General features: G+C 41.4%; 1 protein-coding gene across 2 annotated transcripts in view; it reads left to right on the forward strand.

Annotated features, from left to right (window-relative positions):
• The window catches only part of LOC308702408 (ladderlectin-like), a 131,618-nt gene extending 104,165 nt beyond the window's left edge, over positions 1-27,453 (forward strand). Inside the window, exons 1-6 of one of the 2 annotated variants that reach the window (XM_081385229.1) lie at positions 23,048-23,187; positions 23,331-23,398; positions 23,574-23,719; positions 24,724-24,843; positions 26,951-27,062; positions 27,237-27,453. In XM_081385229.1, the coding sequence (XP_081241355.1) occupies positions 23,338-23,398; positions 23,574-23,719; positions 24,724-24,843; positions 26,951-27,062; positions 27,237-27,331 (534 nt within the window). In that variant the 5' untranslated portion in view covers positions 23,048-23,187; positions 23,331-23,337 and the 3' untranslated portion in view covers positions 27,332-27,453. Of the gene's footprint in view, positions 1-23,047; positions 23,188-23,330; positions 23,399-23,573; positions 23,720-24,723; positions 24,844-26,950; positions 27,063-27,236 lie in introns of those variants that run through there. The other variant, XM_081385230.1, reaches the window with a different exon arrangement.
• Positions 27,454-27,653: the final 200 nt, after the last annotated feature.

The following is a 27,653-nucleotide window of genomic DNA, read 5'->3' on the forward strand; positions in this document are numbered from 1 at the left end:
AAATCAAACGTCTGTCCAACGTTGGAGTCCAACGTCAAAATGATGTTGAACTGACGTCCGGTGCCAGCTGGGCTGCGGCGGTTCAAATTAGATTATTTTCATCTTCTGTGATCGAAATCTCTTGATGTTTCAGGTATTTTAGTTTCAATGATTACAAATGCAAATCCTCCCATGAAATATATATTTTTTTATTTAAAACATTTTATACTTCTGCTGTAATCATAAACAACTACAATTAAACAACAATTAAAAATGATTATATATATATGTATTTTCATTATATATTTTTTGTTCTACAGCAGATCATTTAAAAACACATTAAAGATCATATTATTGATTCTCTCATGTCTGTCTGTTCATTTATGTGACTTTTCATTTAGTTTGTAGTCTCTGCTGATGTTAAAAGTTACAATGATCTCAGACTTTCTAAACCAACATGAGCATTAATCTGAAAACCTGTTCATGTTCATCAGGAGTGTTTGCTGCCGAAACAAATGAAATACAGTCAGTGTCAGTGATGGAGGGAGATTCTGTCACGCTAAACACTGATGTTACTAAAATACATGAAGACGACGAGATACTGTGGAAATATGGAACTGGAAAGTATGATATAGTTGAAACCACTAGAAATTATGGGACATATTATATCTCAACATATCTTGACAGTAATAATGTTACTGATGAGAGATTCAGAGGCAGACTGAAGCTGGACGATCAAACTGGATCTCTGACCATCACAAACATTAGAACTGAACATACTGGAGTTTATAAACTAGAGATAAGTGGAGTGAAACAGACATCAAAATCATTCAGTGTTTCTGTCTATGGTGAGTCGAGATGTAATTCCTCCTGCAGCTTCTGTTTCATTAGCTTTTTACATATTAAAATGTTTAATTATGTTATATGAGATGACAGACACAATCACTGATCATCAACACATCCATATTTCTGTTTATTTATCTCATCTTTCTCAGCTCGTCTGCCTGTTCCTGTCATCATCAGTAACTCTTCACAATGTTCTTCATCAAATTGTTCACTGCTGTGTTCAGTGTTAAACGTGTGTGATGCGACTCTGTCCTGGTACAAATAGGAATCAGTGTATTGTCCAGCATCAGTGTGTGTAATCTCAGCATCAGTCTCTCTCTACCTCTGGAGGTGGAATATCAGGATAAAAACACCTACAGCTGTGTGCTGAACAATCCCATCAGCAACCAGACCACACATCTGGACATCAACACACTCTGTCACACATGTGCAGGTACAGCAGCACTAATATATGTTTATTTCCTGACCTGATCTCTGATTTTGTTATAGATCACAATGACACATTCACTTACATTAATGTCTCTCTTTTCCTCTCCTTCAGTTCCTCCAGTCTCAGTGTCTCTGATAGTGTTGATCTCTGCTGGATCTCTGATGATTGTTGCTGGATTTTGGATCTTCTGGATCTGCAGGAAATGTAGAAAAATTGACAAAGAAGGCAAGTGTTACATACAAGTATTAAAATAATCCCAATAAATTTGTAGTTAAAACCTTCTTAATCACTTATATGAAAGAAACCAAAATAAATGGTAGTTATTGTGTTTACCAATTTCTGTAAATTTCTCTCATATCAGAATACATGTGTATTTGCATACAATAAATTTGAGCAGCACGCTTTTTACTTGTCTTACACACACACACACACACACACACACACACACACACACACACACACACACACACACACACACACACATATATAGTTAGTATTGAGTTGTGTTGTTTTAATGCATCTATTATCATTGAAACAGTTGAGACTCGAGCAGAAGAGATCACTTACGCTGAACCAGCGTTCTACAAAAGAAACGCACAGAAAACGGTAAGAAAATGTATTATTAAGTTATGTTGTGTTTCTCTGTATCATTTCAGCAGTGAGTCAGATGTAGATCAGTGTGAGATTGTTTTTGTCTGATCAATCACACACCAGCACAATATTAGACATATATAAAAGATCAGGACGCATGTGTGTTGTGTTGACGCGAGAGCATACGTTACATGTGCGTTGGAGATTCATACAATTGACATGGATAACTTTTATAATGCCTTTACTATTTATTTTTTATTCAGAAAAAAAAATATATATCGCAACTGCTTAATCAGAAGAAACCTAACATTTATTATTATTATTATTAGTATATCTTGTGTTGTGTTTTTTACAGAAAGTAAAAGAGGAGGATCATGTGGTGTATGCACCTCTCACAACGAGATGATGAACAAACTTCAGTCTTTAGTACAAGACCCAACTGTGTGACCTGGGACGGATTTAAAGGATAATAATTTAAGATGGGTTCATTAAATTGCCTCCTAAAAACGTCAAACAAACTTGCCCTGTATTACAAGGACTTTTAACAAACTATCTAAACCGTATGGGACATTGAGGAATTTTATGTTTTTTCTTTAAGTCTTAAAGTATGTGTGTAAATCTCATAAAAAAAAGTAAAATGATGCAAAACACGCATCAATAGAAGTGGAGACTCTGCTGTGGTCTAGTTTGTTACCTCTGTACACAAATGTTGCTTGATCTGTTGTGCCGGAGCTGTGTGTGTTTGATGTCAGAGAGTGTGTCTGCTGTCAGTTGTGTGTCTGAGGTGTCAATAGCGTGTGGTTGAAGGGCTTTTTCCATTCCTGTTAACATGAAACCATGTGACAATTTTAAAACCTGCTTTACAAAATACTGAACTTATCAATGCTGGTATTTGACAAAAAAAGTCTCAAATAAAACAAAGAAATTACTGTGGAATGTGAACATTTCATATTCTTTGTGTGCACATGTATTATGATCTTTTATACTCATGCTGTGATCATGCAGTTAAGCAGTGCTGGCTTCAGTAGTCATTTCCAGCTCTAGCAACACTTCCTTTTAAGAAAAACTATTCATGATAACCCCATTGATACCTTGATAGGTCATATCCTGTTAGCCTTTTCCAACGGGGCTAGTTTTCTAAACAACATTTGAGTTACAATTCTTATCACTTAATGTCTGTGATTCCATACACCGATTTGGACATGATTAACATCTTCATGTTTATTACAGAAGAGTGAGTGTGTTTTTTCTAGAAGTTGGTGCTACAGAAGGTCATGTGCTATGTTAGCGTGCATCACGGATAATGTACAGTGGGGAGAACAAGTATTTGATACACAGCCGATTTTGCAGGTTTTCCTACTTACAAAGCATGTAGAGTTCTGTAATTTTTATCATAGGTACACTTCAACTGTGAGAGACGGAATCTTAAACAAAAATCCAGAAAACCACATTGTATGATTTTTATTTCATTTTATTGCATGATATAAGTATTTGATCACCTATTACCTATAACTATAACTTTAAGAAGCCCTCCTGTTCTCCACTCATTACTTGTATTAACTGCACCTGTTTGAACTCGTTACCTGTATAAAAGACACCTGTCCACACACTCAATCAAACAGACTCCAACCTCTCCACAATGGCCAAGACCAGAGAGCTGTGTAAGGACATCAGGGATAAAATTGTAGACCTGCACAAGGCTGGGATGGGCTACAGGACAATAGGTAAGCAGCTTGGTGAGAAGGCAACAACTGTTGGCGCAATTATTAGAAAATGGAAGAAGTTCAAGATGACGGTCAATCTCCTTCGGTCTGGGGCACCATGCAAGATCTCACCTCGTGGGGCATCAATGATCATAAGGAAGGCGAGGGATCAGCCCAGAACTACACAGCAGGACCTGGTCAATGACCTGAAGAGAGCTGGGACCACAGTCTCAAAGAAAACCATTAGTAACACACTACGCCGTCATGGATTAAAATCCTGCAGCGCACGCAAGGTCCCCCTGCTCAAGCCAGCGCATGTCCAGGCCTGTCTGAAGTTTGCCAATGACCATCTGGATGATCCAGAGGAGGAATGGGAGAAGGTCATGTGGTCTGATGAGACAAAAATAGAGCTTTTTGGACTAAACTCCACTCGTGGTGTTTGGAGGAAGAAGGATGAGTACAACCCCAAGAACACCATCCCAACCGTGAAGCATGGAGGTGGAAACATCATTCTTTGGGGATGCTATTCTGCAAAGGGGACAGGATGACTCCACCGTATTGAGGGGAGGATGGATGGGGCCAGCTCGAGATCTTGGCCAACAACCTCCTTCCCACAGTAAGAGTATTGAAGATGGGTCGTGGCTGGGTCTTCCAGCATGGCAATGACCCGAAACACACAGCCAGGGCAACTAAGGAGTGGCTCCGTAAGAAGCATCTCAAGGTCCTGGAGTGGCCTAGCCAGTCTCCAGACCTGAACCCAATAGATAATTTTTGGAGGGAGCTGAAAGTCCGTATTGCTCAGCGACAGCCCAGAAACGTGAAGGATCTGGAGAAGGTCTGTATGGAGGAGTGGTCCAAAATCCCTGCAGCAGTGTGTGCAAACCTGGTCAAGAACTACAGGAAACGTATGATCTCTGTAATTGCAAACAAAGGTTTCTGTACCAAATATTAAGTTCTGCTTTTCTGATGTATCAAATATGTCATGCAATAAAATGCAAATTAATTACTTAAAAATCATACAATGTGATTTTCTGGATTTTTGTTTTAGATTCCGTCACTCACAGTTGAAGTGTGCCTACGATAAAAATGACAGACTTCTACATGCTTTGTAAGTGGAAAAACCTGCAAAATCTGCAGTGTATAAAATACTTGTTTTCCCCACTGTATATGTCTTTTGATTTTATTATTAGGTGATATTTTAATTTATAATAAAAAACTTTAAGTAAACTTCATGAGTTTATCGAAGTGGCTGTAACTTGCATAAGTGAACAAAGAAGTCTATAAACAAGTATCTTACTCAGAACACTGATATATGGGCAATTTTGGCAGTTTCCGCAATTTGTCTCCATTTATTAATTTTATAATGTTTATTTTTTTTTTTTTCGGATACCATTTGTATTGAAACAAAATTAAAGCATGTCAAAATTTGCTGCGCAAACGGTAGGTCAGGTATAGGTCAAAAAACACATGAGGAGAAGCGTTAAGATAATACAATATTGGCAATCAGAGGCTGCATCCGAATCACATACTCTCTTGAATAGTTACTTATTTGGAATGCTAAAAAAGTATATTCAATATAGTGTGAATGTGTAGGCCTATAGAATAAATATAATCTGTATGCATACATTTGTCATGTTGTCATTATCATGTGATCTACCAGCGTCAGTTATGCCATTCATAAATCCTCCCCCATGGCCTCACGGGATAGTAAAGTGTCCATCGTGCTCACTTCAGAATCTCACTGGAAGTAGTAGGTCAATCGGGTACTTTTTGCCTATACTGTTTTATTAGTACTAGTGTGAATTCAGATAGACAGTCACACTCAACATCACATCGGAACGTCACCGACGTATTGAGATCCCAACTTTGCCTTCTTTGGGATCTCAATACGTAGGTGAAGATCCTACGTGACTTCTTCATTCCCTCCTTCAGGGAATAAGGGTTACATGTGTAACCAAGGCATTTTTCGCCTACATATAGTAGGAAAGTATTTGATTTCGGATGCAGCCACAGACATTCACATTCGGATCTCAGAGGACCGTTGAGTTCGCAAAAAAAAAGTAGGTAATTTGCCCCGGAATTTTTACTTCGGTTTTTATTTATGTTGTGTGAGAAAAACATGACTTGGCAGATTCGGACGGGATTCAATTTGCAAAGTACGTGTAAGACTGAAAATACTGGTTGAGGCCCTGGTCTGAGACAAAAGGCTAATTACCATTTTGACCTCCCCCATACGACCTCACTTCCGCAAACTACTAAGAACTCACACAAGAACATGGTTTAATGTGAATGTTTATCATTGACTGTTATGTTTTTGGTGTCATTTGAAATGTCTCAAAGTGAGTGGTACAGATATTGTTACGATCTGCTCCGAGACACGAAGGTAGAGATCCAAATGCAGCTTTTATTTGAGGGGCAATCCAAAGGCGTAATCCAAAGTACAGGCAATGGGTCAAAACACAGGTAGGCAGTCCAAACAAACAAAACAGGCAGGAACAAAACAAAACAGGCAGGGGTCAGAGGCAAGAGAGTAATCCACGGAACAGGCAAGAAATCCAAAAAACCAAGAGACACAAAACCAGGGAAAAACGCTCAGAAGTGCAGTGCAACAACATACAAAACTTTGCAGTGTGTGAATGAGTGAACATGGTATAAATAGGCTGAGACTAACAGGGTGATGAGACACAGGTGAAGAGTGTAGCGTTTATGGTAACAATCGTAATTAGGTCACATATGAAATATTAGCTCGAGCAATAAGGAAATTTGGGGAAATATTAAAATCATAACTCATAGTCATAATTCATAATTGTCACATATGCTATTACATTACCTGCTAATTATCAAAAATATTTCGTTCTATAACTGGTCTCTCATCAGTCATTCGACCAGCGAATACTTTGATTATACCAGTTAAGAAGGAATATTTATATTATCAAACCTCAGACAAATTCTCTCCTGGCCGTGGATGCAAATTGCTGGGTTTATGAATTAAAATAAAGAGCTAGTAGCCAGATCTTATTGCAATTTCATTGACAATTAAATTGGTGGGATTGTAACACAGAGTCAGTCAAAGTATAAAGGATTTATTTAATCAAAAATGACACACAAAGGATTATATGCATATAGGAAGTAATATAGGCTAATCTACGTACGTAAAATTACACAAGACCCACGAACGTTTAAACAAAACAAACATAAAACATGACTTGATCAGAATGAAAATAGGAAGAAAGTGAGGGAGAAAGTGTGGTAATTTACAAACAGAACCTTTTAAGACACAACGGGAAAGCAGCTTCGAGAGATTGATCATTTTTATACTTGCAAATTGTTCCTTTGTCTGTGTGTGAAGCTGGCGGAGCCGGATCACGTGCGTCCTTCTTCTGGATCGTGTCTCACCGATTTGTGCTGGCATTTCGCGAAAGTTCTTAAAAGCTTACTGAACGTAACATTACCGAGAGGTACGGAAGTCTCTTCCCGGTGCGGGAAGGGCGAGAAAACTTGGTTACAGGACGAGACTGGATTCTTACATCCGCGGTTCGTTTGGATGAAGGCCCTGTGCCTTCTCTCGCTCCGCTGCTCTTGGTGCAGGGAAGGGTGAGAGTGCAGAGTTCAGAGTTCGGAGTCACGAGGGTGAGAGTGTATGAGAGCCAAGAGAGAGAGACGTCTGCTTGTGTTGTGGTTTTAAAGCAGCGCGGGGTAACGCCCTGTTTGATGATGGGACCCAATGGAATCTTTCGGTTCTGAGGCGGGAGCGTTTCATTGTTTGTGAAGGAACGCCTCTTCTGATCGTACACAGAAAAATGCATTAAAACTTTAATACCACATTATGTCTAGGAATAAACATTTGTGCGGAATATAGTTTAGATTTCTGTATAAAGAAGCTCATTACGATCCGTAGGATATCACACCCGACATTAATATCAGTTAATGAAACAGATACATCTCAAATGTATCAACACACGTGTCCATTACATCTGCAGAAGGGTATAAATATCTCAATTTATCCCATCACATCCCATAGACAAGAAAACTACATAAAAACATTTTGATAATGATTCATGCGTGTGTGTAACTTGTGTTTTAGGAGTTTCAGAGTGGTGTGGTGTGGGTGTGAATCAGAGCGGGTTTTCTGTTGAGATCGGAATGTCAGTAATGTCTTTGAAGCTCACACTGTGGAGATGGGGAAGTGCGTCGTAAAAGGGGGTTCAGATACAGACTTCGCCAAGTCTGTGGGAATTAGAAAGTGTCTTCACTTTTGATTAGTATATAAATTAAAAGTCCATTTTTACCCATCGAGCCATAGTCGCTACAAGAGACACAGGTGAATGCAATCAGAGATGATGAGTCCAGGCAGTGAGTTATGGGAAATGTAGTTAGTGAGTGAATAGGAGAGTCTTATGTGGAGTGCTCCAGCTGGTGACCTTTACATAGCCCCCCCTTTAAGGAGCGGATTCCAGACGCTCCTAAAACTGTCCAGGAGGGAGGTGGAGCGGAGGCGGACCCGGGGGCGGGATGGAGGGCCAGGCCCGTGCAGCGGAAGAGGACCTGAAGACTGCGGCAGGGCGGAAGGCCAGGGCGGATCCGGCTGTGCAGGCGACCAGGGCGGATCCGGCTGTGCAGGCGACCAGGGCGGATCCGGCTGTGCAGGCGGCCAGGGCGGATCCAGCTGTGCAGGCGGCCAGGGCGGAGCAGGCAGTGCAGGCGGCCAGGGCGGAGCAGGCAGTGCAGGCGGCCAGGGAGGAGACGACCCTTCAGGCGGCCAGGGAGGAGACGACCCTTCAGGCGGCCATGGCACAGGAACAGACACCGGCTCAGGGACAGGAACAGACACAGGGACCGGCTCAGGAACAGGAACAGACACAGGGACAGGAACAGACACAGGGATCGGCTCAGGGAGAGGAACAGACACCGGCTGAGGAACAGACACCGGCTGAGGAACAGACACCGGCTGAGGAACAGACACCGGCTGAGGAACAGACACCGTGGCAGCGGCTATCTCTGTTGAGGGCTCAGGTTCAGGCGTGTTGGCGGCCATCTCTGCTGAGGGCTCAGGCGACGTGGTAGCGGCCATCTCGTCCAGAGACACTGGCTCGGCGGCGACCATCTCGTCCTGAGACACTGGCTCGGCGGCGACCATCTCGTCCTGAGACACTAGCTCGGCGGAGACCATCTCGTCCTGAGACACTGGCTCGGCGGCGACCATCTCGTCCTGAGACACTGGCTCGGCGGAGACCATCTCGTCCTGAGACACTGGCTCGGCAGCGACCATCTCGTCCTGAGACACTGGCTCGGCGGCGACCATCTCGTCCTGATACACTGGCTCGGCGGAGGCCATCTCGTCCGGAGACACTGGCTCGGCGGAGGCCGTCTTGTCCGAAGACACAGGCGTGGAGTCGGCCGTCTTGTCCGAAGACACAGGCGTGGAGTCGGCCGTCTTGTCCGAAGACACAGGCGCAGAAAGAGGAAGAGGAACAGCTTCAGGCTCAGTATCAGGATCAGATTCAGGCTCAGGAACAGATTCAGTCTCGGCGGGATGAGACTCTTGACGGGCGGATGTGACGTGAAGCTCAGTCTCTGGATCGGCAGAAGTGACGTGAAGCTCAGTCTCTGGGTCGGCAGAAGTGACGTGAAGCTCAGTCTCTGGGTCGGTAGAAGTGACGTGGAGCTCGGGCTCGGCAGGGCTGACGTGGAGCGCAGGCTCGGCAGGGCTGACGTGGAGCACAGGCTCGGCAGGGATGACGTGGAGCGCAGGCTCGGCAAGGCTGACGTGGAGCGCAGGCTCGGCAGGGCTGACGTGGAGCGCAGGCTCGGCAGGGCTGACGTGGAGCGACTCAGGCTGGGGGAATACTGTGGGTTCACGGAGCTCCTCCTCTACCCCGCCCACAGTAAACGATGAACCGCTCAACAAAAGGGCCAGATCAATATAGTGCTCCAAAGTCTCGTGAGGATCATGCAAGGGCATGAATGAACTGAGCGGTTCAGATAGCCCTCCCCGAAAAAAGATCTTAAGGCATTCTGTGTTCATTGAGGTGAAATGTGCCAGTTCAATAAACTCCTCGACATACCTCTCAATCGGCCGATTCCCCTGTAAGGAGACGCAGGATTTGTACTGCTGTATCTGTTGGCATTAGGGTTGTAACGGTATGAGATTTTCACGGTATGATAATCGTCTCAGAAAATATCACGGTTTCATGATATACGGTATTAAACAATCATTATTATTATTTTAATCATCTGCTACAATGGCTCTTAAATGAATGAAAACAGATAGGGTTTTTTGGTTGAACATATGGTTTATTAAAACAAACTTTTTTGTATGAGTCTACCTTTTGAAAAAATAAGAAAGAAAAAATAAATTCCCAATTGAACAAACATGTCTAATCAATTGAATTCATAAAACCTTAACTTATTTTTATTCTTAATTTCTTAATTATTATTTCAGATAATTATAAGATAGTAGAGTCTTATAAAATGTATTTCCTCAGAAATTCTGGGTAACTTGTCTGATATAATTTGTCTGGATTCTATGATTTAATACAAATATATTATTGAAAATGCAATCAGATGAAATGTAACAACTTTTGTTTGTCTGGATAGGTTTACTAAATTAAAACAGACAAAAAACTATATTTCTTAATGTTTAAATAAACTTTATTATTGTTGTTGTTATAACTAAGCTATATTCTATTGTACAATAGTAACATTTCTTTAAGCTAAATCGAACTTTTATTTTGACAGGTTGTACTAAACACGTATGAGTTTCAGTCAGAGTGTATTTGATGATGATTCTTTTAAATAAAAGCAGAGCAGCTCTGGATATGTTCATGTGTTCACGTCCTCATATGAGTGAGACAGCAGACGCTTTAAACACCATGAGCGTCAGCGTCACACGTACTTGAGTATGTACTAGGCGAAATGGCGCTGCTCATTCACACAGAACAAGCAGAATATAGTTTTACAGTATAGCATTGTTTTCCGCTGTATATTAATAGACACACTCGTAGCGATTTGGATTAATTTACCATTTAGAAATTTAAATATGTTCGACATATTTCCTCCTTTTGCAGCCACTCTTCGACCATATTTCTGGACACAACTGACCTGTTGACATTTCCGAATGCCTTCCTACAGTTGCTTAATACAAGCGGGGTTTCCACACAAACAAACGTACATGTCTCATTAGTATGAGAAAAAAAAAACTGATTTTAACTGTCGGCCTCGGGTCGAGCTCGGACATATCTTTATGCCTGTCGGACTCGGGTCGGGTTCGGTTACTGCTCTGTCGGACGCGGGCCGGGCTCAGAGTCGGACAGAAAAATTCCCGATCAGCACTCTAAACTGGATATCCATCTTCGAGGAAAATCCCGCGTTCGTTTTTCAGATGACAAAAGTATACTTGTTTTCGGCGGGGGAAAACGAGATTAGAATTCGCAGCCTCTGTCTGCTGCACATGTATTGGGTGGAGTCTAAGCAGTCAAGTGAAAAGAAGTTGCATATGCGCAGATGAGATCTGGTTTAATTATTATTTTATTTTTTTCGAAACCGTGGATTAGCAAATGTTTACGATATGATAATCGTACATGCCAATATCGTGATAAATCGCCATACCGGTATACCGTTACAACCCTAGTTGGCATCGCTGCTGGATCTAGGTAGGGCAAAGTTTTCTGTTACGATCTGCTCCGAGACACAAAGGTAGGGATCCAAATGCAGCTTTTATTTGAGGGGCAATCCAAAGGCGTAATCCAAAGTACAGGCAATGGGTCAAAACACAGGTAGGCAGTCCAAACAAACAAAACAGGCAGAAAAAAAAAAAAAAAACAGGCAGGGGTCAGAGGCAAGAGAGTAATCCACGGAACAGGCAAGAAATCCAAAAACCAAGAGACACAAAACCAGGGAAAAACGCTCAGAAGTGCAGTGCAACAACATACAAAACTTCACAGTGTGTGAATGAGTGAACATCGTATAAATAGGCTGAGACTAACAGGGTGATGAGACACAGGTGAAGAGACACAGGTGAATGCAATCAGAGATGATGAGTCCAGGCAGTGAGTTATGGGAAATGTAGTTAGTGAGTGAATAGGAGAGTCTTATGTGGAGTGCCCTCTGGTGGCTCTCAAGGGCACTCCAGCTGGTGACCGTTACAGATATCTCATATCCAGATAAATAAAATAAAAGTTAATAAGGTTTATAGAAGTTTAGAGAAAACTGGTTAAGCCATTTGAGGGTGGTCTTCCCCATCCCCCATGTCACCTGGTCAAACAGGATAAAGAAGGTGTGCTCGCTCTGTCTGGTCTCTTCTTGGCTGGACGGGAATGGAATAGGTGGTCTCTCTCTCTCTCTCTCTCTCTCTCTCTCTCTCTCTCTCTCTCTCTCTCTCTCTCTCTCTCAGGTACAAGCTAGGTAAGATTATTTGGGGTAACCAATGTATAACCATTGTAAATCTAAGAAAAACTCCAAGGCACTCTCCTGGAATATAAAAAAATGCCTTTATTTTATGGCATAGTCAAAAAAGACTTTTAAAATGACTCCAAAGCATTTCAGCACACTGGCCTTCGTCAGGGAATCAAATTTTGATTCCCTGATGAAGGCCAGTGTGCTGAAACGCGTATTATTAAAAACCTTTCATTTATGGAGTCAGATGAATTAATGAGTAAATACATATGATTAATGTATTACAAATTTAACGAACCAATACTTTGCATGAGTGAGGACAGAACACGTGATACCTTCCCCGTGTATTGGCGAACCGACAATTGGACCAATATAGCGGGCCTTACAAACATATCAGTAGAGGAGGATTAAACAACTCCACAAACAGCATTACCACACACAAACTTTGCTTATTACTAACCTTATTACTTCTGTCAGACAGAAGGTCTTATTGAGAATGATGAGAGGTTTAGATCTTGGTGTTTTATTGGAATAATAGATAGCTTTGCTTCACCATTATGGTGATCAGAGTGTTACATAATCCAAGTATCTCAGATAACCTGCTCTCTGGAATACTCCCCTCAATCTGTAGTGATAAAGGCAGACAATACTTTGGTCATCACTTTTGTGATATTGATTTGAATTTAAGTGATCAATGGCGCCATCTCTTGGTTTTTTTTAGAAACAGCAGTTTTGATGTCAGTGATGGAGGGAGATTCTGTTACTCTAAACACCGATCTTACTGAAATACATCTAGACAAGGAGATACTGTGGAGCTTTAGAGAGAAATTAAATTATAGTTGAAATCAGGGTGCTATAATCTTCTCAGCAAATAATGACATTGATGAGAGATTCAGAGACAGACTGAAGGTGAATAATTAAACTGGATCTCTGACCATCACAAACATCACAACTGAACATGCTGGAGTTTATCAACTGCAGATCAAGTGTGAGAAAGAGTTTCAGTTTCACTGTCTATTGTGAGTTTAATGTTTGTTTAACCTGTTTTTAGCTTTAAAATATCTTAATTATATAAATAACTAAATAATTTCAATTAAGCATATATAGGGGGATCGGAGGGTGTGCTCCAACTATAGGGGGATCACACTTCTCAGCCTCCCTGGGAAAGTCTATGCCAGGGTACTGGAGAGGAGAATCCGGCCGATAGTAGAACCTCGGATTCAGGAGGAACAGTGTGGTTTTCGTCCCGGTCGTGGAACACTGGACCAGCTCTATACCCTCTACAGGGTGCTGGAGGGCTCATGGGAGTTTGCCCAACCAATCCACATGTGCTTTGTGGATTTGGAGAAGGCATTCGACTGTGTCCCTAGCGGCGGCCTGTGGAGGGTGCTCCGGGAGTATGGGGTCTGGGGCCCTTTGCTAAGGGCTATCCGGTCCCTGTACGACCGGAGCAGGAGCTTGGTTCGTATTGCCAGCAGTAAGTCAGACTTGTTCCCGGTGCGTGTTGGACTCCGGCAGGACTGCCCTTTGTCGCCGGTTCTGTTCATAATTTTTATGGACAGAATTTCTAGGCGCAGCCAGGGGCCGGAGGGGATCAGGTTTGGGGACCACACGATTTCATCTCTGCTCTTTGCGGATGATGTTGTCGTGTTGGCCTCATCAAACCAGGACCTCCAGCATGCACTGGGACGGTTTGCAGCCGAGTGTGAAGTGGCTGGGATGAAAATCAGCACCTCCAAATCCGAGGCCATGGTTCTCAGTCGGAAAAGGGTGGTTTGCCCGCTTCAGGTTGGTGGAGAGCTCCTGCCTCAAGTGGAGGAGTTCAAGTATCTTGGGGTCTTGTTCACGAGTGAGGGAAGGATGGAACGGGAGATTGACAGGCGGATCGGTGCAGCTTCTCCATCACTGACATCAATGCGGTCCCTGTACCGGTCTGTCGTGGTGAAGAAGGAGCTGAGCCGCAAGGCGAAGCTCTCGATTTACCAGTCAATCTACGTTCCTACTCTCACCTATGGTCATGAGCTGTGGGTCATGACCGAAAGGACAAGATCCCGGATACAAGCGGCCGAAATGAGCTTTCTCCACAGGGTGGCTGGGCGATCCCTTAGAGATAGGGTGAGAAGCTCGGTCACTCGGGAGGAGCTCAGAGTAGAGCCGCTGCTCCTCTACATCGAGAGGGGTCAGTTGAGGTGGCTCGGGCATCTTTTCCGGATGCCTCCTGGACGCCTTCCCGGGAAGGTGTTCCGGGCATGTCCCACTGGGAGGAGACCCCGGGGAAGACCTAGGACACGCTGGAGAGACTATGTCTCCCGGCTGGCCTGGGAACGCCTCGGTGTCCCCCCGGAAGAGCTGGAGGAAGTGTCTAGGGAGAGGGAAGTCTGGGCATCCCTGCTTAGACTGCTGCCCCCGCGACCCGGCCCCGGATAAGCGATAGAAGATGGATGGATGGATGGCATATATTGCTCAATGATATTTCTCCATATTTGTAAATAATAACCTTTTAAAAATATATGCAGAGGAATGAAGATCATATGAGACACTCACGGACCCACTGACACTTCAGTAAACACTTTCTGAACTATTCAAATGTATCTCTTTCTCAGCTCGACTGCCTGTTCCTGTCATTAGTAGGATCTGTTCTTCATCATCATCATCATCATCATCATCATCAAATTGTTCATTGGTGTGTTCATCAGTTTCGTTTCGTTTAGCTTTATTGTCCCCCATGGGGCAATTTGGTTTACAGCAGCAGTTACATAAAACATACAGAACACATAATAATACAATATGTTTACTCAATCATTTAAAAAACTAATTGCTCTTGGGATCATAGACTTTTTAAATCTGTTAGTCTTACACCGTGGAACATTATAGCGGCGCCCAGAATTGAGCATTAAAAACTCTTGACACAAGGGGTGTGAAGGATCAGCGATAATAGCCTTAGCCTTCTTCACACATCTAACCTTGTACACCTCACTGAGGTCGTTTAAGGCAGTTCCAGCTATTTTCCTACACACTTTGACTACAGCAGTCAGGCTATTCTTTTGCTTCTCCAAGAGGGAACCATACCAACAAATAAATGAAAAAGTAAGAATTGATTCGATAAAACAAGAGTAAAACATTTTCATAAAAACAGTATCCAAGTTAAAATTTCTACGTTTACGGAGAAAATACATACGCTGATGAGCCTTTTTGCAAACTGCATCTACTTGTGACTCAAAGCGCAGCTTATTATCAATGACTATCCCCAGGTATTTGTAGGTCTCTACCTGCTCCACAACTTGACTGTTGATAAGAGCTGGAGTAAGAGGCACAGATGACCTACCAAAGTTAATAAGCATTTCTTTAGTTTTGTTTACATTTATTTTGAGAAAGGAAGATTCACACCATTCAACAAAGTCTGGTAAAACAGGGCCATGCCCAAAGTTTTTCTGACTTAAAAGTGAAACAATGACAGAGTCATCTGCAAATTTAACAACATGGTGACCTGGGTAGCTACTCTGACAGTCATTAGTATATAAAATAAATAAAAGTGGTGACAGGACACAGCCCTGTGGATTGTTGAATGTGAGTGATGCGACTCTCTCCTGGTACAAAGGAATCAGTGTATTGTCCATCATCAGTGTGTGTGATCTCAGCATCAGTCTCTCTCTACCTCTGGAGGTGGAATATCAGGATAAAAACACCTACAGCTGTGTGCTGAACAATCCCATCAGCAACCAGACCACACATCTGGACATCAACACACTCTGTCACACATGTGCAGGTACCACAGCACTGATGATGATATTAGTTGATGTCAGCGCTGATATTTATTCACTCCCATTTATTCACTGAATTAAATAGTTGATTTTAGGATAATTAAGGAGCTTCTTTCAATGTGTACTTGTGTCTTTCTGAAGAGTTTTTACTTTATTTTTCTTGTATGGAGCAGAAAACAAGATCTTTTTGAGTTCATGACAGAGACTAAAATCTCAATTCAATCCATCGTAGCGTTTTTTTGTTGTTTTTTTTAGAAGTCCATGCCCCCTGTTGTGATTCAGTTGAATCTGTGCTGCGATTGGTCGTCACTGCACTGATGGGCGTGGCTTCTGCGGCTGCTGCTGTTCTTCTGGTCAATGACGTCAGAGCTGCAAAAGGTTAAACAGAGAAAACAGAACAGATGTCAGAAATATTGTGGCAAATTGGCCTATTTCCGGAAATTTCCAAATAGGAAATTGTTTAATGATTGCTCAGAATGCTGAGTTACTCAAGAATGTTAAGCGTCTCTGGCAGATTGACACCCTGCCCTACATTAATGATACAGCAGCTACTCGTTCTAAATAGGACCAGCATGCTCTGACAGTACTCCAAACATGCACTTCTAGGATAGAGGTGGACGGCATGGTGGACTCAAACCTCTCTGAAGCATACTGCACTGAGATGAACAAATTAGAGCAAGCTGGTTACGTGGCAGAAATCTCCACTCAGGAAGCTGAGAAGACCACTGAATCCTGGTACATTCCACACCATATGGTGAATCACAATGGCAAAAACAGGATTGTGTTTAACTGTTCTTTCTCGTATCAGGGTCAATCATTGAATGAGCTCCTCATTCCTGGTCCCATACTTGGTCCATCTTTACTTGGAGTTCTGCTACGGTTCAGACAACACACCGTGGCTGTGAGCGGAAATGTGAAAGGAATGTTTCACCAAGTTCACCTACTGCCAGATGACAAGGTAATCCTGCACTTCCTCTGGAGGAGCAGCCAAAGATATATGAGTGGCAAGTCCTACCTTTTGGCACAATGTGCAGTCCTTCTTGTGCTATATATGCACTGCAACAAATAGCCCATGACAACAGCGAAATTGATCCCATTCTCGTAGAATCAGTTACCCAATCATTCTATGTAGACAATTGTCTTCAAAGTATGGAATCAACAGAAAAGGCTAGAGCTCTTGTAGATGTACTGTAGTTAACTGTAGTTGTACTACGGCAATTGCTGCTTACTGCAGGGTTTGATCTCCGCCAATGGGCCAGCAACAAACCAGAAGTCATTGAACATCTTCCATCAGAAGCAACGTCACAAAGCAGTGAGCTATGGTTATCCCAAAAGAGTCCAGATCTCTTAGAGGGCACACTTGGATTGCGATGGAATTGTCTCAGTGATTCCTTAGGATACAAGCCCCGCCAAGTGGAATGTCTCAAACCAACTTTGATCTACGTACAAGGTATTGGCATCACAGTATGACCCTCTCGGGTACCTGATTCCATTCACCACCCAAGCCAAGATACTCATTCAGGATCTGTGGAAAATTAATGTGGGATGGGATGACCTCATTGAGTCTGACAGCCTACAAAATAGATGGCAAACCTGGGTACAGGAACTACCTGATTTGGAGGAACAAGAGATTCCCAGATGCTACACTCCATTTCAAGTGCATGATGAAACATTCACCAGAGACCTACACATCTTCTGTGATGCCCCGGAGAGAGCATACGGCTAAGTATCATATATGCGCACAGAAGACAAAGATGGTCATGTACACATTTCATTTGTACTGGCCCGTTCACGTGTAGCCCCCAGGAAACAAATGTCAATGCCACAACTTGAACTAAGTGCAGCCCTTACTGGAGCACAAGTAGCTAAAGTCCTCCAAACAGAACTCACAGTAACCATCAGGCAAGTCATTCTATGGTCCGTTTCCACCACTGTCCTTCGCTGGCTGCTGGCTGACTCCTGCAGGTATAAAGTATTTGTAGGAACTCGAGTTGCTGCAATTCAATCCCTCACAGATGTTAATTCCTGGAGGTATGTGGATTCTGGCAATAATCCAGCAGACGACATTACCCGTGGAAAGTCCTTAAAGGAGTTGACACAATCATACCGTTGGGCTAAGGGACCTGACATTTTGTATCATTCAGAAACATCCTTGCCAATCATGCTAGTTGCTGACCCTGAACCAGATACTGAATTAAAGAAGTCAGCACTCTGCCTGCACCTACGCACTAGTCCTGATGTACAACTCCCAGACGCAAAGCAGCATAACACCTGGAAAAACTTGGTAAAGGCCACAGTGGCATGCCTACACGGGGCGGCTCAATCTTCCACATTGCCAGCAGACGTAGCTGAACATTAGCCGCTTTCCGACCGGAGGAACATTTTCACAGTTCCTAGAACTATTGGTAAAGTACCCGGATGTCAGCGTGTTCACACCGCAGGAACCTAGGAACGATTTTAGTTCTAGGAACTCCATTTGTAGGAACTAATTTAGGTCCTACTTCAGAGTAGGGTCTAAATCAGTACTATAGGAACTACCTGTGACGTTAGTGTACGCTGATGACCGAACGCACGCAAAACACCAGCACCCGCCATTTTTAAAACAGCTATAATGTAAACACGCAAATTATAACCTATACTGTATATTTACTCCAGAAACTAACTATACAAACATGGAAAACAGTGATAAGCCGCTTTCCGACCGGAGGATCCTTTTCACAGTTCCTAGAACTATTGGCTAAAGTACCCGGAAGTCGGCGTGTTCGCACCGCAGGAATTAGGAACGATTTTAGTTCTAGGAACTCCATTTGGAGGAACTAATTTAGGTCCTACTTCAGAGTAGGGTCTAAACCAGCACTATAGGAACTACCCGTGACGTTAGCGTACGCTGATTGACCGAACGCACGTGGAGCACCAGTACCCGCCATTTTTAAAACAGCTAGAATGTAAACACACAGATTATAGCCTATATATTTACTCCAGAAAGTAACTATACAAACATGGAAAACAGTGATAGATGGGCCTCTAAACCTTTATGCTGAAGAGAAAATCCAACGCAACTTTGAGGGGACCAAGCCAAACATGATTATGTTTATCTGCTCAGCTAGCAACACTGGACATCAACCACACGGCATAGGCTAATAACCTTTTTTTCATATACTGTCTACTTTCTATAACAGTTCTATCTAATAACATATTAAACAGTACTGTTAGACAGATCGCTAACTAATAAACACAGAGAATGCGAGCATTGTTTGCTCTGGCGTTCTCAGCGCCGCCAAAATAAAGGTCCGTCGCGCCGTCAAAATAAAAGTCACCGTGCTTGCGTCACTCCCTTACCCCTCCTACCAGTTCCTATGGCCACTTGGCCAGTGCGAACGCAAACAGCAAAACCGAGTTTGGGGGAGAGTAGTTCTTAGAACTGTTTAGAAGTGGACAGTTCCTAGAACTAAGTTCCTGTAACTACTTGGTCGGAAAGCGGCTATAGATGGGTCTCTAAACCTTTATGCTGAAGAGAAAATCCAATGCATTTTTGAGGGGACCAAGTCAAACATGATTATGTATTTCTGCTCAGCTAGCAACACAGGACATCAACCACACGGCATAGGCCTTTTTTTTCATATAATGTCTACTTTCTATAACAGTTCTATCTAATAACATGTTAAACAGTACTGTTAGACAGATCGCTAACAGAGAATGCGAGCATTGTTTGCTCTGGCGTTCTCAGCGCCGCCAAAATAAAGGTCCGTCGCGCCGTCAAAATAAAAGTCACCGTGCTTGCGTCACTCCCTTACACCTCCTACCAGTTCCTATGGCCACTTGGCCAGTGTGAACGCAAAACAGCGAAACCGAGTTTGGGGGAGAGTAGTTCCTAGAACTGTTTAGAAGTGGACAGTTCCTATAACTAAGTTCCTGTAACTACTTGGTTGGAAAGCGGCTAATGCATGCATTGTTTGCTCTGGCATTCTCAGCGCCGCCAAAATAAAGGTCCGTCGCGCCGTCAAAATAAAAGTCACCGTGCTTGCGTCACTCTCTTACCCCTCCTACCAGTTCCTATGGCCACTTGGCCAGTGCGAATGCAAACAGCAAAACCGAGTTTGGGGGTGAGTAGTTCTTAGAACTGTTTAGAAGTGGACAGTTCCTATAACTAAGTTCCTGTAACTACTTGGTCAGAAAGCGGCTATTGTTACTGCAGAAAGGCTCCTTTTCCAACAAGTCCAGAGAGACTCATTTCCAGAGGAGGTTAAGGCTCTATCATCAAACCGATCCTTACTATTCAATAGCCGGCTAGTGTCTCTGTCTCCTGAGTATGATAAATATGCTCTGCTAATTAGGGTTGGAGGGAGACTGCGTCATGCTGAACATATAGACATGAATGCCCTGCATCCCATAGTTCTTGATTCTAGTCATCAAATAACTAAACTCCTTATTAAGGAACATGATGTCAATCTCCTTCATCCTGGACCAGAAAGAGTCCTTGCAGACCTCAGACGTCACTATTGGATGTTGAGAGGCAGAGCAGCCATCAAGAAACATCAACTCGGCTGTATTGAATGTCAAAAGTGGTGTGCCCAACCTAGCATACCTATGATGGCAGATCTCCCACCAGCTCGTCTTAGGCTTTATAAGCCCCCCTTCTATTCCACTGGAATGGACTGTTTTGGTCCATTCACAGTAAAAATAGGACGACGAACTGAAAAGAGATGGGGAATAGTCTTCAAATGTATGACCACCCGATGCCTCCATCTGGATCTACTTCTCAACAGTGATGCCTTCTTGATGTCTCTACGGAGATTTATAGCTAGAAGAGGCAAGCCTTTCGAGCTCTTCTCTGATAATGGCACCAACTATGTTGGGGCGAACAGAGAGATTAAAGAGGCCTATGAAGCTATGGCATCTCGATTAAAGGAGCAATTAGCCGAACAGAAAATCTCTTGCAGATTTAATCCTCCCAGTGCTCTGCATTTCGGTGGTATTTGGGAGAGAGAAGTAAAATCAGTGAAACAAGCCTTGAAAGTCATTCTAAAGGAACAGACAGTCCCTGAAATAGTCCTCTGCACTGTTCTGATTGAGGTGGAGGGCATCATGAATGCCAAGACATTAGGCTACGTATCATCGGATATCGCAGACCCAGACCCAATCACACCTAGCATCCTACTCATGGGTCGCTATGACTCCTCTCTTCCACAAGTAATGTATAACTCCAGCAATCTTTTGGGAACCAGGAGATAGAGGCATAGCCAAATACTTGCAGACCAATTCTGGGCTAGATTTATTAATCACTATCTGCCAAGTCTCCAGGAAAGACAAAAATGGCGAAAGGATACTGACAAGCTCAGGGTTGACCAAGTAGTACAATGTGTTAATTGTTACAAGGATTTCAAGTAAATCCTACAAGTTATTTTTTCAGTGTATATTGTTTGAGTAAGATTTACAAACAAAGAGTGAGTGAAATGTATTGAGTATTGCAAAGTAAACTGTATCAGCGATTTCAGGCCCAAACATAAATGATCACATTCATCTAATCTTTCCTAACGATCCGCTAGCTGCCCGCCCCATAAGCAGGCCGTCAAAAAAATGCATCTCTGTAGGCAGTCTAGGCTCTGAGATCTGCACACAAAACCAATTGGTTTCACCACCACTCAAAAGCAAAATAAATAGTGTTCCAACCAATCACCGACAGAGGGTGGGTGTTGTGAGGTTTTCGTGTGCAGCCGTGCATGAGATATTATAGATCTCAGAGCCTAGGCTGCCTACAGAGACGCGTTTTTTTGACGGCATGTTTATGGGGCGGGCATCTAGTGGATCGTTAGGAAAGATTAGATGAATGTGATCATTTATGTTTGAACATGAACATGAAACATGAAAACATAGGCTACTCCGTCATTTTCTTCAGGACATCTACGGATATTATTTATTTATAAAATGTATAATTAAACTTGCTTAAATGTACAGTTTGGTGTTGTTTTGTTTTTAGAAGACATCCTAATACAATAAATGCATTAATCTCTCAATTGGGTATTTATCATTAAATATAGTTTGGAATCTAGCGGTCAAAATGACCGCTTGCGGCAGTTCTAGTAGTTATGGAATTCTGGCACTTCTAGTGTTAAATGTCCATCAGAGGTGTCAAGTAACGAAGTACAAATACTTCGTTACCTTACTTAAGTAGAAATTTGGGGTATCTATACTTTACTGGAGTAATTATTTTTCTGACGACTTTTTACTTCTACTCCTTACATTTTCACGCAATTATCTGTACTTTCTACTCCTTACATTTTAAAAATAGCCTCGTTACTCCTATTTAATTTCGCCTTGTTTTCATTCCGGCTTGTCGTCGTTAAAAAAAAAATTGGCCAATTACACAAACGGTTTAGATCTGAGTCCCGCCTCCTGAATACACATCGCTAAACTGATTGGCGTTGTGGTGTCTTTCTAACTTGTGCGAGGCTGTAGTCACATTTGGTTGTGCGCAGCGCCAAAACTCCTCCGAAGGAAACCTAGATGCGGTAAGCGAGGGAGAAATCGGGGCAAATCGCGTCAAATGATTCAGAGAGAGAGAGAGAGAGAGAGAGAATTAATTGCATTTTTTTCCTTACATTACTTTTACTTTTATACTTTTTAAGTAGTTTTGAAACAAGTACTTTTATACTTTAACTTGAGTAAAAAGCTTGAGTTGATACTTCAACTTCTATAAGTCTTTTTAAACCCTAGTATCTATACTTCTACTTGAGTAATGAATGTGAATACTTTTGACACCTCTGCTGTCCATACATGTCACATTTACTTAATAGGAATGCAAAAACGTGCAAAATAAAAAATAAGTAAATTTAACTTTTTTTATTTATTTTTTTAGTTAAGAACATCGAACCCTGGTACACTCGCACGCAAACAACTCAAGACACACACATACATTTGAAAATTTGACCTCTCTATCATTCTTAAAGGGTAACTAAACCCTCAAACAACTTTTTTTAGTTAATGATCTGTAAAACTGGGGCTTTATTAATGCTGTTCATTGATTCAAGTAATTTTTTTGACATTTGGGTTTAAAGTGTTTTAATTCTACAATATATACATGAGTGCTGCCCTTTTCAGGTTGAACAGTGGCTACTGCAGTTGAATTTTCCTATTGGAAGTTGTGGTGGCTGCTGACTTCAGAGGGAACCAGCTAACCATGCCCTTGCCTACAGAGAGATGCGTCTCAGATGCACGCCCCCTCTCCACTGGGCTCTGCCTACTTTTACAGCATTATTCAGATATTGCCAGTGGGTGGAGTCAGGCTCTGACCAGGGGTTTAGTTACCCTTTAATATGCCATAAATGGTAACTTTTGTTCTTTTCACAGGACACCGGTTGTTACTTCCTGATATTATGTGTATAAATATTACCCCTCTTCACTCAATAGATATGAGAATATAACTGTATTGCACAGGCTCTGGCTCTTCACAAAATCTGCTAAAGGCAACATTTTGAAAACCAAGGTGAGTTTTTGGAACAGAAATCTTCTGAATACATGTTCTACCTGAAGTATTTTTGAGCTTTGTCTTTTAAATGCATTGAGAATCGCAGTATGCAGCATATGAGTGCATGCAGACATTTAACTTTTCCTGTTTATTAATTTCAGGTTCATCATGGCAATGCTGAAAAGTTGTCTGCTTCTTTTCATCATCTTCTCCATGGGGAATACAGAAGGTAACCAAGACATTTATTTTGTAAAAACCTAAACATTTTGGAAATATGAAATATTCTATTGACTAATAATTCCATGATTATTAAGGAGTTTAGAGTGTATAGAGTACACATATTTTCAGCACATAATCACACAAACATAAAATAAGCTACATAAATAAAAACAAATTCTTTGCAGTGACAAGAGATGCCATTACAAGAGATGTTAATGGACTGGATGGACTGGATGTTGATTTAGCCAGAAAATGCCCCGCTACATGGATGAAATTTAGACTCCGATGCTACAAGTACTTTTCTCATCCGGCTAAATGGATCACAGCAGAGGTAATGTGTACAACAAGATGATTCGGTCAAACTTAATATTAGGTGTCTTTAACTACATCTTAAAAGACAGATGTAAAGATATGCATGTACACAATAAGTGCATTGTATCAAATTATTAATTTAAACTGATACAAATTATTCTCTGGTGAAGTAAATACTACAGAAAAAAAAACAAAAGTAATTTCTACATGGAAAAGCTAGTTCAGGCAAGAATTAAAAAAACTAATTAAAGTCTATATAAGTACTTAATTCAAGTTTGTGGAAATTAAACCGTTGATATCAATGATATAAAATTAAGTAAAACCTACTCAACTTTTATAATACTGGCGTTACCATCATGCACTGGGGCATGAATAATTAATAAGGTTTATTTTTCACTGTTTTCCAGCTGCATTTATCATTGCTTTTGTTGTTAGGTTTACAACTTGCCGTTTTGTGACATCTGGATAAATTTTCCACGTAAAATAACACAGTCATACTCAAAAACGATCTATCGAATGTTACCGTCATTGTGTGCCAAGTATTGAGGTCTCTGTGTTCCTGTAGTTTGTTACTTTTATTTACTTAGCTACGGTATGGAATTTATACAATATTTATTGTACTATTTATTTAGATATTTCTAAGTAAAGCATACACTTTAAATGTGTGGTTTAATTCAGTGTTATTTTGTTGAGCAAAAAGTAAATTTTGTTAATTCTATATGTGAAATTAAATAAATTAAATATTATTAAGTAATATTTACTTAATAACTTCAATTAAATGTAAAATGAATGTGAAGTTCAATAGTAAGTAGATTTTACTTGATAACAGGGAAGTTGTACAGAGCAGTAGCAGTAAAATTTACTTAACTCTACTTGTTAGTGCAAATTGTTACGAGGATTTTATCAACAGATCAGTTAGAGCAGACTTTGTTTGCAAATGTCTAAAATGTTGTCACTTTTGCTTTATGCTACAAAACATTTGATTTTGTATATTGACAATAAAAAAAAATTCTGTCTCTTTAGAGAAACTGTCAAAGTCTTGGAGCGAACCTCGCATCTGTGCGTAAAAAACGGGAAAATGATTTCCTGCTGAGTCTGGTGCCTTCTTCCAGAGAAACTTGGATTGGTGCTCATAGTGCTGTGGTAAGTTCAGATGTGTGTCCTACACTCTAAAAGAACACTGGGTTAAAAACAACCCAATTAAGGGCTGGGTAAATAAAGGACAGAACTCATGCTAGGTTCATTTTACAGCTAATTGGGTTGTTTATTTAACCCAGCATAATGGGTTGATTAAGCCATCAGAGTTGATTCTTTTTTATTATTATTTCTTTCCTTCATACATGATTGAACGTCTATGGATTAACTTAAATCCTATAAACGTTTTTAAAATACTCGATACATGGCTTGCATGATTATTTCCGTCATTTTCAATCATATTTTACAGTACAGTATATTTTATATAATTTTTTATACATATTGACAACATTTAAGCTTGTTTAAGAAATATTAGAAGTAAAAATTAAACATTTATAAGTATTTCAAGTGTAATCGACAAGTCTCCACCGTAAACGGCGTTGGATCTCGAACAGGTGTTGTGCCGAATTTCAACCCTGCCAAATTATTTCCCCCCTTTAGGATTAGTTGTAGGGTAGGGGTTGGGATTAGGGCTGGGGTTAGGATTAAGCAATCAGGTACTGACTTCAACGATTGGGGGGGGGGGGGGATAATTTGGCATGGGGTTAAAACTTGTGTCATGTTCAGCGGGAGAACTTTAGACCGCCGCCCTGCATTTCACTCGTAGCCGAAATATGCTTTGACTGACTACATAACATGTCCATAAACAATCAGTGCACAGTTCTGAGAACATATTTTAATATCATAGCCTACGCATTTATGTTCTGTATATTCATCCATATATGTACATCAGCCGAAAAGACCGACGCGAGTCATGTGACACTTGTGTAAAAGGTGACTTGCATGGCGCCTCTGTATGTTGCTTTGCATAAAATGTAAACAATATACAGCACAATAACGAATTTAAAGATAAAATTAAATGTACACAAACCTGTATTTTACAGAAGACATAGGCCTACACCATTTTGACGGTGCTGCGCTCTCTCCTGAAGAGACCTGTGGCAAAAGCCTGCGATAAATAACACTCCCTGGTTTGTTACGTCTGACCCAAGCTCTGGGTAGCACAAGAAAACTACCAACATACTGAAAAAATAACCTAACATTTTTTGTAAAGAGAGTGTAGAGACTAGTGATGGGGACGAGACCGCCTATGCCGAGTCCGAGTCAAGACCGAGTCTTTGAAGGGTCGAGTCCGAGTCGAGACCGAGTCCGTTGGTTTTCAAATTCAGTCGAGTCCGAGTCAAGACCGAGTCTTTGAAGGGTCGAGTCCGAGTCGAGACCGAGTCCGTTGGTTAACATGGGAGGATTTGAACTTGAAACACGGAGTGTACTGACGCCTTTCCGTGGTTAAAACAACATTGCTTCTTATGTTTGTTCATGTTTATTTGAGGCTATAAATTAACTAGTAGGAAGAGATGATCGGTTCACGAGCAGCTTTAACTGATGCTCTACAGCGATCTGTCACTACACATTTAAGAGCCACAAAACGGTATTTATTGTTTATATTTCTTTTAAAAAATGACCAAGTTTGAAAGGCGAGACTTTGTTTAATATGTTTAATATCAAAAGTAACCGAAAAGTAACCTGGTCTGTCCTGTCTGTCAGCGTGTTGTCAGTCTCCTCTCTGCTCCACGATGTATTTTTCACTGCGTGAGAACATGGTGTGGCGTGAGAACGGTGTAGCTTGTCGGACATAGCGACAGTAACTAAGGGGGGCGGGTCTTTGCGAACAGTCAATTAAAATTTTCTAGTGGTATGTATTCTAGTGGACTAGTGATGGGACGAGACCGTCTATGCCGAGTCCGAGTCAAGACCGAGTCTTTGAAGGGTCGAGTCCGAGTCAAGACCGAGTCTTTGTAAGAACAAGTCCGAGTCGAGTCCGAGAAAGCAGAAATCGGTCTCGAGACCGGACTCGAGTCCGAGACCGGACTCGAGTACTACATCACTAAAAGAGACCTATTTGTTTGTCTAAAAAATAAAAATTCAGCTTTAAACAGTAATGGCAAAGTTTCTAATGAAGATGGTTTTACTTCAAATCTGAACTTAATTGGCTTCTTCCTGAAGTCTGACAACTGTAGTGCACTCTTTGTATTCACTCTCTCTCTTCACTCTTTAGGATGGACATTGGATGTGGAGTGACGGAACTGTGTTTCTGTATACCCACTGGTGCGCTGGAGAACCTAACAATTACAAGGGTATCGAGAAATGTTTGGAGATCAACTTTACCTGTAAGAATGCAGTCTGTTTTTTAATACTTTCAATTATAATTTACAATCATACAGTAACATGAAATCACTCAATTTGGATATTACAAAGTGCCTTAAATTAAATATTCCATTTAATTTTGATTTTAACACCATTATAATGATCAGAATAACTTATTTCATTATTTCACCTTACAGCTAAACGTTGCTGGAACGACAGGGGCTGTTCACACTCAAGGCCCTATATTTGTGTTAAGGACCTGCGAGACCGTCATGCTCCACAGTTACTTTGATTGAACTACATTTTTCCGACATTATATTGTCAAAAATGTTATTCTGAAATCAAATCTCTTCTAAACTTTAATCTCTTTTCAGTATCTTCTCTGAAACACTCCTCAAATTAATAAAAGCATTGAAAAAGCAAATTGTGCATTGTGGATAATAATGTATGTCATAATATATTGGTTTGAGGATATAGTTATTAAAATGGCATTAAATGATGTCATCATCAGGGGCAGGGTTTATGCTGTAACAGCACACGTTTCATCATTGGCAAAAGAAGACTTTTGCATGTTTGTTTCCTGGATTATAAGCAAATATAGAACTAATATAGGG

Source organism: Scardinius erythrophthalmus (assembly GCF_964197995.2).
Source record: "Scardinius erythrophthalmus genome assembly, chromosome: 14".
NCBI classification, from domain to species: domain Eukaryota; kingdom Metazoa; phylum Chordata; class Actinopteri; order Cypriniformes; family Leuciscidae; genus Scardinius; species Scardinius erythrophthalmus.